The 16182-nt window shown below is 35.8% G+C and overlaps 1 protein-coding gene across 9 annotated transcripts in view; it reads left to right on the top strand.

Annotated features, from left to right (window-relative positions):
• SUPT20H (SPT20 homolog, SAGA complex component) overlaps nucleotides 1-16182 on the top strand; it is a 34348-nt gene that overhangs the window by 16329 nt on the left and 1837 nt on the right. For 3 of the 9 annotated variants that reach the window (XM_084293831.1, XM_084293829.1, XM_084293828.1), the window contains exons 14-21: nucleotides 486-643; nucleotides 2288-2320; nucleotides 4390-4507; nucleotides 6440-6548; nucleotides 6785-6952; nucleotides 8722-9034; nucleotides 10089-10243; nucleotides 12616-12671. In XM_084293831.1, coding sequence (XP_084149957.1) covers nucleotides 486-643; nucleotides 2288-2320; nucleotides 4390-4507; nucleotides 6440-6548; nucleotides 6785-6952; nucleotides 8722-9034; nucleotides 10089-10243; nucleotides 12616-12671 — 1110 coding nt within the window. Of the gene's footprint in view, nucleotides 1-485; nucleotides 644-2287; nucleotides 2321-4389; nucleotides 4508-6439; nucleotides 6549-6784; nucleotides 6953-8721; nucleotides 9035-9367; nucleotides 9446-10088; nucleotides 10244-12615; nucleotides 12672-16182 lie in introns of those variants that run through there. The other 6 variants (XM_084293833.1, XM_084293832.1, XR_014618785.1 and 3 more) reach the window with 5 other exon arrangements.

The following is a 16182-nucleotide window of genomic DNA, read 5'->3' as shown; positions in this document are numbered from 1 at the left end:
CAAATGGAATGATTTGATAAGGAGAGGTCATTTTAATATAATTAGGCATGCATTAGTTCATTAATTCTTTGTAATTTCTGAATTATCATTTTTATTTACAGCATGTATCATGATACCCTTGCTTCATATTACCAAAAAGTAATACTTTCCCATAGAACTCAATTTTCATCTCTGACACATTTCTGGAACATTTTTGGCATCGCTGTAACTTATAGAATTCTAGATATGTTTACCCAGTCTGGCTTTTGGTATCTTCTAACATGGTTGGCTTAAGGTTTGCAATATTTTTGAATTTTTAATAGATGGTAAACTTATTTTCCTCCCATCTCTTCAGGTAATTTCTTCTCAAATAATTTTGAGATTAGCAAATACACCCCATCTTTTATTTTGTTATGTATCTTTTGTATTGTATAGAACTGGCATATTTTACTAGCTATTTCTCCTACTGCTTTTGTAAGATTTAAGTGGTTATTTTCTTCTTCTAGGAAATAAAAGATGATTATGTGTTTGAATGTGAAGTTGGTAATCAGCTGCAAAAAACAAAGCTGACCATTTTTCAGTCTCTTGGCAATCCGTTGTACTATGGTAAAATTCAGACACTCAAAGGTGATGAGGAAAGTGACAGTCTATTAACTCCATCACAGTAAGTTATATGTTCTTTTAAAATGTGGTATGATGCAATACATAAAAGAAGACAACCACTACTTGCCATTTTCAGGCATAAAAATATTTAGGAGCTACAAATCTGATTTTAAGAGGGTTTTTTTGTTCAAAAAAATCATCGGATAAACCTCAGATTTTTTTTCTAACAAGTAAAAGGACACATTTTACCAACATCATATCTTGAATATTCTTTTACATCAAAACTATATTGTAAGAAAATCTCGTATTGTGAAAATCTTTGTGTCTCGTACTGCAAGACATTGTTAGTGTGTGTTTTCCAGTGGTACTCATAATTTTGATCATTGTGTCAAAATCTGCCTGAAGCTGTGAAAACATTAGTCTTTATTATATTGCATTTACCCCTATATCAAGAACTTTAGGCTAAGTAAATAATGAAGGAAAATACGAGGTGCAAAGAAGTTACATCCTGTTCATACTACTGTTTTGAATCTGCTATTTTTGGCTGCAGTTCTAGAAATATTCCGTGTTCTTATCTCCTCTTATGTCTGCCAATTCTTTTTATGGAGGAACCTATGCAGCAATATATACCCTATACATTTCAGTAAGGTGGGGAGCAGTTAGCTTGAGCAACTGTATTTCTGTTAGCAAAAAAATTTTGTCTGCTATATAATTGCTATGTGATGCTATTTTTTTAGTATACAAGGATCTTCTCATACTCAGGGTATTTTATCCCTAAAATCTAAGCTATTTAACGTTTCTGTACTTACTGCTAATCTACTTAAAACAGCAGCGTAGCTTACAGTTGTAATAAGGTTGGGAATTAAGAGGATATAAAGCTGTTGTATGTTTGTTGGTTTAGGGTTTTTTTTTTAGGGTTTGTTGTTGGATTTGTTTTGTTTTTTTCAGGTGGGGGATGTCACCGTTTTGGTCCATTGCTTTTTAAGATCTTACCCGCTGATCTTTGAATTTCATTCGTTGATCATGAATTTGTTTTCTTTCTCATAAAACAGTATCATAAGAAGTGAAAGGTGCAGATGATGTTATTGTCTTATTAAAATTAATATAAAATCTGATCTGGAGAAACTGAGAAGTTCTGTAGTGTTTAAAAAATTGAGTAAAAAATTAATAATTTGCAAGCCATGGCATTAATCAAAAAAGAAATGTTTAGTTCTGGAAAAACGTGGGGAATTGGAATTTGGACAAGTGAAATCAAACAGTGGAAACTAAATGTTTAGTTTTATACACTAAAGTAGGGCTGGTTTTGACATAACTGCAGGACACTTATGTTTGTATTTGTGGGTGAGCAGATTGGGATGTTGATTCATGGATAACTTTACCATTGCTACTTTTCACAGTAGCAATGCTGTAGCAGTTATTCACTTCCATTTTTTGAAAATAGAAATACAAGAATTCCATATTCTGCCTTTTATAGGTAATTTACTCTTAAAGGAGTCTATATTACACAACATATATATTGTGCACTGTTATGAAACCAAGTTTTTATTTCAAGTACTAAATACTGAGTCAATCAAATGAATCAAATGTCTCTTGTCAGTGGGCAGATCTGAAAACAGAATAGTATTGATGTTCTTTGAGCTTGTAATTATAAAAATATTATTTTACAATCCATGACTGAAAATGTGTTATACTTTCTAAATTTCAGGTTCCTCATTGGTTCCAAGACTGACGCTGAAAGGTAAATTCATACAGAATATAGAACTGTCTTGATGCCAAATAATTCATTTTGTTCCTTTTAGCTAATATGACTGTTAATGTTGTGGTTATGGAAACAGGTGCTGAACAGATAAGCAAAATAAGAAGAATTAATTATTGTAATAAGGAGAAGGAGATAGTGTGCAGTTCATGCATTTAACATGTAGGGAAATATATAGGAAAGCAAGTATGTAAATACAGCCTGTCCCGCTACCTAAATCCCAAGTACGTTGTTAGTTAGCTTCACAGTTACTCGATTACACAAGTAATTATAAAATTCTAAAAGCATGTAAGAGGAATTTCGTCTTGGGATTTTGTGTGGTAAATTGGCAATCATGGAAGTTTTTAATTTGAGCTCAGTGTGATATAGGACTTTTTTTTATGCTCTTCATTATTGGATTCAGCTTTCTTAAAAAGCAAATAAATCAGTGTTCTAGTATTTTTAAGTCATAGAATAATTAGGATTAGCAATCTTGGCATAACTGTGTGGCAGCAAATTAAGAATTTCTTCAAATATTTGCCTGTAAGCATCATGTTACAGATACGTGTGTGCCTCTGTACACGAGGGCAGAACCTGTTGAAAGCACTCTCTCACAAAGCTGTTCACATGTTTGTGCCTTCTTAGGAGACTTTGAGGTGATGTACGTGCCATAGCCATTCCCCACTACGTGGTTCTCTCTTCTTAAGTGCCTGGCAGGGAGATGAACCCTTGATTTGGTCAAAATATCAGTAATTCTTTGTTTTAATAGATAATTTTGATCAATAAATTATTTGCTTGTCTTTTTCTCCTGCTTTTTTTTGTGGTGATACATACTTTTTTTGCTTGTGCTGTAAGCTAAATTGGGGGATTGGTTGGCTGAAAACCAATGCAACAATACTATGGGGTTTAGTTTTAACTGGAATTCATTTCCTGATCATATTTGCCACTCTGCACAAATCCTCCTATCAGAAAAAGTAGGTATGTTTCAGGGACTAGTTCAAGAAGTATCAACGGAGGAAGGAGCACAGCAGCACCTTTCTGAGCACACAGCACTTTATTACTCAGATTCCACTGTAACTTTAAATTATCTAGATCCTATATACTGGAAAAGGTGCATCTTGGGACCCTTGCTTACGGCAGCAGATTACATCAGTGCTATGCTCATATTTAGGTGCAAACTGATGGAAATAGTCCAGCACTTCTTCAGGGCATAAGGAACAGCTCACAGGTCTTCAGTTTGGTTTTCAAGTCTGCTAGGTTACTTTACCACAGCCATAAGCCAAGTATACAGTGTTCCCTCAAATTACTAGAAATGTAGAGATGTAGCATTGGATTTCTTAGAGCAGTTCTGCATTTGTTTGCCTGATGCTGTTGATGCTTTACACCACTGGGTATGTCACTGCTTGCTAGTCTCCTATAATAAAATTCTGCTGTCCCAGTGCTGAAAGAAGAAAGTCTGGTCCCTTTTGCTGTGATAACTGATTTTTGGATATACCTTCACTATGAACCTCCCCTGCTCTAAGGAGTCTTCATCTGACATAGACTTCAAGTTAAAGGAGGGTTGACTGTTCTGTAAGGAACATAGCAGAGAGGACACAGCTTTATAAAAGATTCTGGACTCGTGGAGGAAATGGCTGGCTGACATCCTGAAGAACTGTACTGCCTTTTGGGAAGGGAGCTGTTAGGTCTACTGTTTTGCATATTCCTCTGAAAGAGTGTTTCCTAAACTTAGATTAAGTAGTTTGACTGATTCAAGCTTATTGCAGGAAACTGCTTCATGTAAGCATTTGTAGTTGGCATTAGAAAAATCAGTGGTTTAAAAACCAAAGAAACAAACACAAACTTTAAAACAGCACTAATCTAAGAACAGAACCCAGGAACATAAAGTAGGAAGATGGATATATAAAAATATGTTTAGCCTGTTTATCTAGGTTTTATATAGATGTATATTTAAAGGTATATATTTTATGCATAATACATATATTTTTTATATAACATCTATATTTAGTATATACATATATACATTCAAAATTGTTAATCTTTAAATGTTTTTATGTATTTGTTTGTTTCAGAGTGGTGAACCAGTATCAGGAGTTAGTACAAAATGAAGCTAAATGTCCTGTGAAAATGTTTCATAATTCAGGTGGATCAGTCAATCTCAGTCATCTTTCTCCAGGGAAGGAAATGGAAGTGAGTTTATCGAGATATATATTTCTTTTATTTGCCCTTGTCGAATTGTTAGAATAATCAATCCTTGTTGTTCATATTTGAAAGTAAAATAACCTAAAAATTCATTCCGAATTAATTTTTAAACATGTTATTGTCATAATCATTCAGGGTGAGTGTATCAGAAAAGCTAGAGGAAAGCACTTTTGTTTTCACTGCTGGTATATTTTATCTTTTAGCCATGGCTTTTTTTTATGGCCGTGCATAGTACAGTTAGCTCTAGGGTTTTGTTTAGAGCATTTTTCTCTGTTCAGATTAACCTTTTACAAAGCAGTATAGTAAAATGCAGCCATGCATTTTTTAATACATATCAGTAAAACAGAAGTAGAAGGAATAGCTGAGCTTTTCTTTTACCTTTATAATTTATTTTCCCCTTAATTCAAGAGGAAAACTTTCAAAACGAACAAAGCTTTTAAAGTGTATATGTTTTTGTATGCATGTCATAGAAATTCATGAATTCTCATGCTTGTGGTATTGCCCCTGTGTTTTACTTCTGCTGCCTTTCTTGGTCAACTGTATTTAAGCTCCAATTAGTAAATGAATTTGTGACAGCAGGGGCTATTTGCTTTGCTGTGTCTTTGCTGTAAATACATCCTCTGAAGTGCTATAACCTTGCTCTGAAAGAGATGGTTCTTTGTGTCAGCCAGAAGAACAGCATGTTGAAGACAGTGGTTGCAGAGAGGAATATGAATGTTTGTGTGTGTACATGTACACTCATCTGCATGCGTGTCTGTATATGCTATACACACAGAACATATCTACACTGTGTACACACACACTGTAAAATCACAGAACAACTTAGGCTAGGAAGATACTTTATCTTGTCCATTTGTGCAAGTCCCCACGGAAAGCTGGACCAAAGTTACATAGATTACTTTGTTTAATGATATTGTCTCTTTTCAAATGGGGCATTAGTTTTTATTCTTTTTTTTTTTTTTTTTTATAAGAAGACAACTAGAAACACATGGAAGGAGTGACTCTCAGTGATAAGAGAAAGTGGAGGCTAAGCTCTCCAGAAAGACCGACACTACACAATAGCAGATGCTCTGATTTGCCAGCCCATGTTAATTTAAGTTAGGTTCCAGCACTGAAATACTCTATTTGCTATACTGAGAGGCTGATTTTCTAATTTCAGACAGTTTGTGGAATACATGCTTTAGATACTATCTTCATTTATGGGATGTTTTGTATGTAAAAATATAGCCTATAACTGTAAATGTGTTTCACTGAGTCTCTTGTTGATGTCAGCTGTTGAAATTATGGATTTAGGGTATGTTGTGAGTGACTAAGATTTACAGGTTTGATTACCTGAAGTTAAAATTGTGTTTAAACACCGTGATAAGCATGTTATAAGAACAAACAGTAACGGAATACCTTTAATTTAAAGAGATTAAGGAAGTTCTAATCCCATTGAAGTCAATGGGAAAACAAATTGATTTGTAAGCATTGAGGATTTTCCTGAATGTGTTCAAATTCCTGCTCCCAGGATCAGGGTTGGAAATAGCAGGTGGTTACAGTTAGTGAATGAATGGAATGATGTAATTTTTTAAGGCCAAATTGTCTTTTTATATGAAGTGCATCTGTCACTTGCATTTGTGAAAAGTTACTAAGAAGCACTTCAGAATTAGGAAAAAATAATTCCTTATTTTTTTTTGGCACAGTTTCAATTTTTCAGGAACCTTAGAATTTCTTCATAAACTAAAAAGAAAGAGTCCATTGTCTAAAAAGAGTTGGTCCTAGGTTGTTTTTCAGATACATACAAATCTGGAATATTTCAAGGGAATTTTTGCTATGGTTTGGAGAATTACAACACAAATTAACTGAATTATGTCTTCTGTTAAATATATGGAAGCTCATATTATTGCTCTGGTAGTGTTAATTTCTCTTTCCTCCTAGCAGCCAGAAAGTATATCAGGCTCTGTTCAGTCTTCAGTACTGGGGAAAGGTGTAAAACACCGGCCTCCTCCCATCAAATTACCTTCAAGTTCAGGAAGTAGCTCTTCAGGTAATTATTTATCAACTTGAGCATCTTCTTTCTGTGTTCTGCTTATTGTAAAGTGATATGCTGACCCTTCAGTAAAGTTTTATTTTTTAAAAAAGTCAGCATTATCTGTGAAAAGAGCTTTTCAAACTATCACTTTGTTAATTTCTGATTGTATTTTTGTACGAATATATATCCTCAAAAATACTTGAGTAAACTTCAACTCAGTACAATAATTAATTTTAATTGTTATTTTTCAGGTAATATTTTTAGTTCGCAGCAGTCAAGTGGCCATCTAAAATCCCCAACTCCACCTCCTCCTCCTCCTCCTTCTAAGCCACCTGGTCTTTCTCGGAAGCAATCTATGGATCTTAATCAAGTTAGCATGCTCTCTCCAGCTGCCATGTCTCCTGCGAGCTCTTCACAAAGTGAGTCACGACCTAAATTCTCCATTAAATCTTAGGCTTTTGCTTAAATGCTTCCTGAGATAAAACTTCTTAACCTGTGGAATGATGAAACTTAAGTGTACAGTGTACCCTAAATTGTATAAGTTGTGCAGCTTTAGGCAGGTCTCTTGTTCACTGTATGTATTTTTATGTTTATTGTAATTGTGTTCGTTTTTCTGTATATATGTATGCACCCTTTGTGTATACGTTTTAATACATTTTATGCAATTAGTATGATCTCCTCTTTATCAAAGGCTGGTAGATGATGTGATAAAATTCCAAAGTGTAGATTTTTCCTCCAGTGTACAAACAGTATGTTAGATCAGTTTGCTTTTACCTAATTTAAGCATCTGGTTTTTTAAATGTTATAGGAGCTGGTGCAGTTGTATCTCTATGTATGTATATAATCTGATTAGTCCCAAGGTGGTGATACAATAAACGATAAGATGATTTTTTAAAACACTCCTACACTGTTTTACAAATCATTGCTGATTGCAAGTGTGGTGGTGATGCTGATGATGATAGCACCATATTCTCAGGTGTTAAAATGTAAATTTCAATAATAAATGCCATCCTAGTTTAATTATTTTCATTAACACCGACAGGATCATTGTAATCATAGCTATAGATCATATGCAGTCTTTAAAATATGTATGTGTCTTGAGACGTTTTGTGAAAAGATTTGTACAAAGAAATCACAGCTGCAGTTATTCAATTTTTAATGAATTATTGTGTACTGCACATTCCAGTATCCTGCACAGTATTATAATATGCTTTTTTCATTAAATAATTTAAAATCTGGATAGCTCAAAAGGTGTAACTTCTCTGCCTTCTTGTTTTGCACAAAGAAAAAACAGAAAGCTGACAAAAGTTTTCTTCTAACAGATTTACTCAGTGCTTATTTTAGTGCTATGGATTGTGTAAATCTACTGCTCACAGTTGTTCCTTTAAGTAAGGCCCTGACCACAACAGCTGGACATTCACGTTTCTTTCCTTTCTTTCTGCAGGACATGAAAGCTTAAAAAAAGAGAGAAAAAAACACTTTGAGCTTTTTGCTTTTTTTTGTTTTTGTTTCATTTTTGTATTGATGAGCTGTGCTTACTGCATCCACAACAAATACAGCTACACATACTACATTTAAGTAGAAGGCACTACACAGTAGCTTTTAAAGATGCAGTAGTATCCTCTGGTTCTTATTTTTAAAAGTTATTCTTTTTATTTGATCAAAATTTGGCAAATGGGAGTTTAGTTATCTGATAAAATTTAGACTGACCCTCATGATTACTGCAATAGTATCTGTTCTTTGTTGAATCTGTTGTTTTCCATGATATGTTTTTTAACATGGTGCTATTGTGCAGGCAGTGCATATAGACTATGTGTTTAACATTCTAGGGCAAAAACATTAATTAGGGTAAAATGGTCACTAAGAAATGGCTTTATTTTGGGTTAAATGTTACTGAATATAGAGTTATGACTTCCTGTATGATAAATTATGGAGGAACATAATGGAGGATGCAAAACTGTGTTTGGTTTAAAGAATTAAGGATGGAGAACGGCGTTTTTCTGTGATTATACTGCATCCTTAACAATGAGTGCGTGCTGCAACACTCGTGTCGTGTAGAAATTAACACTTGCAGTTTAAGAAATGGGACAAATAGTCAGTGCTAAGTAAGATTCCATTAACCTTATTATACAGAAAGGGACTGGCCTTTTATAACAAACTAGCACTTTTTATTTTTCTCAATGAGCAGGGTCTGGAACTCCTAAACCATCTACTCCTACTCCAACCAACACCCCTTCATCGACCCCACACCCTCCTGATGCTCAGAGCTCAACTCCTATTACCCCTTCTGCCACCCCTACTCCCCAAGATTCAGGCTTCACCCCTCAGCCCACTTTGTTAACCCCGTTTGCTCAGCAGCAAATGTCTCTGAGCCAGGCATTGCCTGTAATGACCATTCCTCTTTCCACCATGGTAACATCCATTACTACAGGAACAACCTCCACCCAGGTCATGGCAAACCCTGCAGGACTTAACTTCATCAATGTAGTGGGCTCTGTGTGGTAAGTGCTTTGTTACGAGAGCTTCTTAATTTGTCCTGGGTGGGTTGGTGGTTGGTTGCTGGATTTTTTTTGGCAGCCAGTACGGTAGATATTTTTCAGAATCTGCAATACAAAAAGACCATTCACCTTGTAATTATGAATTAAAAAGCCACTAGAAGTTATTTATATTTCTCAAAGTTGAAGGCATCTGCTTTGAGAATACTGAAAGAAGTCTATAAAGAAAATTGTACTTTGAGCTTTTCAGATGCATATAATTTAATTCCGTAAGATGTGCCTCATGTAAGTGTGTTTCGAGGTTTTGCTCTTTAATGTTGAAAACTTTTTATTAATCAGAGAGAAGGTGGAATGTTGTATGCAGACCACTAAATGAGAAATGGAAAGAAATTCACTATAAACGTTCTATGAATAAAGGTGTGTGAAATTTAAGAAAAGAGCAAATATGTTTTCTAACAATTTCATCAAATACTTAGATTAAATATTCTTTGTAAAACTCATTTAGCTGTTTTAAAAAATAATGCTGCTGGCAGGTGTAGATTATATGGTATGAAGTGAGCTGCTTTTAGACAAAATAAAATTCTGTGGTCAGTATAATATGCTCAGTGTAAGACACGTGGTGTGCTTCAATGGAGGGATCAGGCACTTGATTTATTTATCTAAGATGTTCAGGAGCTGATTACCAATGATTAATTTATTAGACTTTTATGACACAAAAGGAAAACACAAACCTGTTACTTAGCTTTTTGTTATTATAGCACAACCATTTTGAAGACTGATCTTTCAATGTTTCTAGAATAAAAGAACCACTTAAGTTTTATTTTCCATGGGTTATATATTTCCATGGGTTATATTCCATGTTGAACATGGGTTCAACAATCGTTTGAGAATATGAATTTACATATTTGTTTTACACTAAGCATAATGATCTTTTAAGCTACTTTGATGCTTTATCCACAATCCTAATTGCAGAAAACAATTTAGACAGAGGACAAAAACATAGTTACTCAGATTTGCTTGTACCACTTGGATTTGATGTGTTGTCTTTCCTCTTCTACAGTGGAGCACAGACATTGATGAGTGGTTCAAACCCTATGTTGGGGTGCAACACTGGTGCCATAGCCCCTGCAGGTATAAATCTGAGTGGCATTTTACCATCAGGAGGTCTGGTACCAAGTGCACTGCCCGCTGCAATGCAGTCTGCCTCTCAAGCAGGTTAGTGTGAATAAGTTGAAAAGCCATCCTTCAGAGAGGGACAGTGTAAAAACCTGTTGTGAGGACAATGGACCAAAGTGGCCATTGTGTGAATGGATTATTGTTTGTTGACTTGAACTTAGGAACAACATAAATATTTTTGCATTCTAACTGTAAGCTGTGATTAAGATGGTTTCTCTGAGAAACTGGAGTGGGGAAATGTACTATGCACCCAGAGTACCTTTGGTATGCCCAGCAGGATGTTTGAGATAAAATCTGAATTCAGATGCAATTTTGATAATGATGACTGCCAGAAAATAGACATGTTTGAATTTAGAAAGAGGCCTCTGATTTTAAATGTGCAGGGTATTTCATGCTACCACTGGTACTGCTTTATTCTAGACGGACAAGTAATTAGTTTGTTATTGCTTTTAAATATGAGTATATTAATGTATAAGTTTCAATATTCATTAAAGCAACATTTGAATTCTTTATTATGCTTTCAGAAAAAAAAATAAACTAAGACAGAGAACCCTAATACATGATTATTGAATCAAAAGGATAGAAGGTACATCAAGGTATCCAACCCTTATATTGAGACAGTCAAATCTGTCTAACCCATATTAAACTGTCCATAAATACCTTCACTGGAGAAGATTCCAGTCTCCCTCAGTAGCTGTTTGGAGTAGTTCATTATCTGTATAAAATGTTTCCTCCTAATCACAGTGCATCTCCTCAATTGCAGATTAAATTATTTTTTCTCCAATTCCTTGCAGACGTATAAAATAGTTGCTTGCTCTTTCTCTTTACTTTCTAGGTATCAGAAACATGCTGTCATGTCCCACATTTGTCTTCTCTCTCTGATAGGTTGTATTTTTCAAACCTTTCATAATCCTGTCACTCTTTTCTAGACTGTCCAATTTGCTCACATCCTTCTTAAAATGTGATACCCAAAACTGGACACAAGCCTGAGCTTGGCTGATTTACCGCTGTGGAGCACAGCAGAATAACTGCATCTTACCTCTTTCACAACATTCCTGTTAATATTTCCCCAAGTGAGGTCTGCCTATTTTTGTTCATATTTTCTTGCAACAGCATTACATGAACCTAAGAAGGGCTATACTGGCTTAGGCCAAAAGTCCATCCAGTTCATATTCTGTCTCTCACAGTGGCCCATTAGAGGATATTTAGGGGAAAAAATCTAAGTCCAGGCAAATGTAAAGCATTACATCCCTTGGTGTACAGCTGTACCTCTTCTGGCAGTCTCCAGCTTTGAGACTTTCTCAGCTGAAGGCTATCCATGTGGATCTTTTTGCTTAATAGCTTGTGCTAGACTTCTGTTCTGGGGACTTGTCTAATTGTTTTTTGAGTCCTTTTGTATTTTTGTTATCTACAGCATCTTGTGACAGTTCTATAAATGTAATCTGTGTGAAGAAGTTCTTTTCTTCTGTGTGTTCTCTAATCTGTGGTACGGGTTATTCGGGTATGTTTGTGACCTCTCTAATTTCTCACATCTTTTCTTGCTGTGTAGATGCGGAGATAGTTAACTCAGTTTTGTACTTGTTTGTTTGTCTTTTTGGAATTCAGTGTCATTGATTTTGGACCTTTTCTTCAATTCACTATGATGACTTCTAGTTCTAATCCTGTCCTTTCAAGCATTATCAACCTTTACCGGTTTTGTCAGATTTTTACTTCACACTATCATCTATGTAACAAATGGAAGTAGGGAGCTGATCTAGGTCTGTGGCAGACCTCAGTGGGGATTCTGTTTGAGAGCTACAGTTTTACTGGAGCATTTTAATCAGTTCTGTTCCCACCTCACAGATAACTACATATACATCCTTTTAGTCTATCTTTGAGGAGTGCTGTGCGGAATAATGCCAAAAGCCCTACAAGTCAGATGTGTCTTTGCATTCGCCCTTCTAGGGTAGTACAGCTGCTAAGATTTGGACAAGGGTTGTTTGTTGTAATGATCAAGAAACTGGGAACCCACTACTTCCTTCTGTCCTTGGACATTTCTAGGTTTACTGTACAAACAGTAAAACTTTGCAAAGCCAGAAGGAGAGTTGCTGAAAAAATAACTTGCACGAAATTCTCTATGTTGGTCTTTACAATACATGCAAACACAAGTTAGAGGTTACAGTGTACAGTGTTTGCCAGTGATTCAGTTTTCTTTCTGCTCAGTCAGCTCTTTAACTTTGAATCTGGATAACTGTGAACTTGTCAACTTCATGGAAAATGCAGCATTTGTGTTAAAGTACAAAATTTAAGCTTGCCAGTTTTCCAGCTTCCAAATGTTTGAAATAATCCCAGTGGAAAGGTGTATTAATTGCAATACACATATATAATTAAGTAAAGACTTCCTACTAATAAAAAGATGTTTTCTTTAACAGGCAGCCCTTTTGGTTTGAAAAATGCATCAAATCTTCGGCCCTTAAATCTTCTACAGGTAATTGATATACTTGGACACAATAATACTTTCTTACATTTCTTTAGAGACATGCTTAGCACTGCTTACAGTATTGGCTGCCACAGATCTTTGAAGCCAATTGATGAAACCATATACTGCAAATTTCATTTGCTTTTTTAAAACACTTAAAATGAGGAAAAAGGTACTTCTCTAAAGATATCAGGTGGAAATGATATTCTCAGCTCACAACAAAGCAGCTAGTTTTCATTAACAATGTAAAAATGCTGACATTTGAATTCAAGAGATTAATCCTAAAATACCATCTTCAATTTTCTGGATTTACCTAAGCTTTTATTTGCAAAGCATTCTTGAAACTGAAGTTATGATTATATGAAAAGCACAAAACAGTACAGCAGAGTCACTCAGGGTTACACATACAAGGCCTGAAAGTTTGAGCTAAACATGCACAGGTAGGTGCAATAATAACTTGAAAGAGCTGCTGGTAATGAAAGTAGAAGTTCATATAAGATAGGATGTCCAAAAAGGATTTAAATGTTTCATTTCCTTTAAGCATACATACAAATAGAAACTTGAGCAAAGGGTGCTTGTTATGTTTGAGCTCCATTAAAAAGCAGAACAGGGAGTGGAGCTGGGTGTAATTCCTGGATCTTGAAGTTGCCTGCAAGTTAGAGCTGCAGACGTGCAGCTTCAAAATGCCACAGATGTTGCACCATGCTTCAGAAAATCAATAACCAGTAAAAGATCATCTGTAGCTTTGCTACTTCATCCTGCCACTCCTGCACAAACTCCAGAAACACGGGAAAGGAAAGGCACAGGAGGCAGTGTAGAGCTCTTCTTTAAAATTAACTGCTTGTATTTATGCAATTCCAAATTGAAGTATGACCTTTCGGGCTATCTCTGACACTCAAAAGACAAGAATAATTTGGCTGAAAGCACAGCACTGCAATTAAAATGGGTTAAGGGAGAGGAATTGAGACTTCTTCACTTCAGAGACTTCTTCACAACAGTTCTTGCTTCAGGCCTTCAGCCTTATTGGAAGCATCTATTAAACTTCAGTGGCATACTCTGTATATGAAACTACTATCCAGTGCTTTTGAAGACTATCCTATACATTTCCAGTATCAGTGCAATCTCTGCTATTTTAGTTGAAATAGAATAATTAAAATGTATTTTACTGTTTAAAAAAAAATCCAGCTACAATTGATGCAGGTTTATTTTGAGCATGGGGCTTCCTCACACAACAGCTGTTGTAAATCAATGAATTTTAAAGGATTTCCAAAAGACAATCCTCCAAGGAATACATCATTATCAATGTCACACTCATCCTAGGATGGGGGAAACGCAGCAGTTCGATTGAAATATGCCTTTTGTTATTAATCTTCAACAGCTTACATGAGGTTCACTTATTTTAACCCACTCCAGCAGCAGTTGTCACAGTTTTCTCCACAGCAGCAATCTCAGCAGCCCACAGGAATAAGAGGTGTGTTGCTAACAGCCCTCAGTCTGGGGTACATGGATGAATCAGTTTCTCCTATTCTCCCCATCTCCACACTAAAGGAGCCTTTACACAACAAATCTGAAATGGGAGAGGAAGGTCTTCCTCCCAAACCTTGGTGAACTCCAGAAGTCTGCAATGGAGTTGTTGCCACGGCTGGAGCTGGGTTATACTCCTTTATTTTCATCCTGTATAGAAGAGCTGTAACAAAGCACCCAGCTAACTAAGCACTGCCTCACTCCACCATGGAGAGCCAGCCCACTGTGAGTGGTGTAAAATTAGCCTCGTCTTGCTCTGTTTATCCTAACAAGCAGATACCATAGACATCAGATGAACAGAGAAGAAACACAGACAGGATTACCAGAGTAACTAAAGCTCCGTAGCTCACAACTGCTATGAGCTGGCATATGATCCTCACTCCTGTGGTGTAACAACACAGCTCTCTGCCCCAGAGAAATAAATCTGTCAGTAGGCTTTAAAGTTATCCTAAGACACTTATTGTTCTGCTGCTTGTAACTAGTATTAAAGGTGTTAATCACTGAAGAAGTGTAAAGACTTGACGGAGACCTTTCTGTCTATTCTCAAAATGAAAAATGTAAGTGGTTAGTTGTACCTGTGTCTAAAGGTCTTTCCATCATTGGTGCAGCTATTTGGGAAAACCAGCTGCTCTGCTTTTGTGTTCTTTATAACTACAAGCTCTTGTCTTTCCAGACATGCAAGACTTTTGTTTACCAAATTGTCTCTATGGATACACAACTCACGTTGTCATAATTTTGCTTGTGCTGCTGTAGATTGTTCATAAATAAGATGAATCTTTAAAACATTTTCATGGTGTAGTCTCCTGTGTCACAGGCCTCATTCTGAAATGTGTGACAGTCTAATAGGAGACTTCCAGACTTATTCTCAGAATCCAAATGTCAGTTACTAGACAAATTACCTAAATATATATCTGTATCTATGCATAAAATTCAAGCTTATACTCTTGTGTTTTATTTTCTACGTGCTAACTTTACGGGCATTTACACAAAAGCTGATTTGAGGCTAAGTCCTTTCTGTGGCAGAAAGTTTTTTTGAAGAAATCAATCTCTGCATTGGCTAACTTGCCCTAAGGAATGGTTTTCTTACTATGCATTATAATTCAGGGTTAAGGTTGTTTAGTATTCATAATAGCTCATTTTAACTTGATTCCGTAACTCATGCTACGGACAACAATGTGTATGTTCACAGTGCTGTAATCCAAGTGCTTAGTGGAAAAAACTTTAGTCCCAAAAGACAAAAAAAAACTCTGTGCTACCACTAGTATACTTACTTTTTTCATACTTAGGGTTGTCTTTTTCCACATGCTGGTTCTATGACTTTGTAAGTCTGTCTTCATTGTCTTCATCAAGATGATGATGTATGTCTTTTGGCCAAGTTTACCCAGGTCTTAGTGACATTATTTCATATGGGTATTCTTAAGAAGCATTGCAATTCCTGGAAATGCACCAGCTCAAAAGCCCATGTGTTGTTTTTTTTCCCCCTCCTTATAACTGATAAGCCATGCAGTTTGCTTAAGTCAGGTGTAATATTTTATTTCCCTGCTATTTGAATCAATTCAAGAAGAGGTCGTAATTCAGCACTCTTAATGTCAGTAAACACTAGATCAGGCTCCAGTAATTCCAGTTGTGTGATTAGTGTCAGGGCTACTTTGTTCTGAAAACAAAACTTAAAAAGAGTTCATATTTTTTTTGATGATGTTAAGGCATCTGAACATGCGAATGTAAGTTTTCACACCTTTCACATTTTGATTATGATTAGGACCTTTGCATGTGGATGGTTACAGGTGTCACCTGAAGGCTTTGGGGGTGGGGAGCAGGAGAGGAAATGCGCTAAGATTACAACCATAAACTAATCTCTACTGACTGACAGCACAATTCTGTTTCTGCCAAACAGCTGTTTGGAAGCATTCAGCATCTGTTTGTTAAACTTCAGTAGTGACTACATTGTAGCCTGTATCTACATGCACTGTAAAATGTAGAATTACATGTTTTTAAA

Source organism: Netta rufina (genome assembly GCF_964035555.1).
Source record: "Netta rufina genome assembly, chromosome: 1".
NCBI classification, from domain to species: Eukaryota; Metazoa; Chordata; class Aves; order Anseriformes; family Anatidae; genus Netta; species Netta rufina.
Note: the sequence above shows the minus strand (reverse complement) of the source record. Positions and strands in the feature narration are given on the sequence as shown.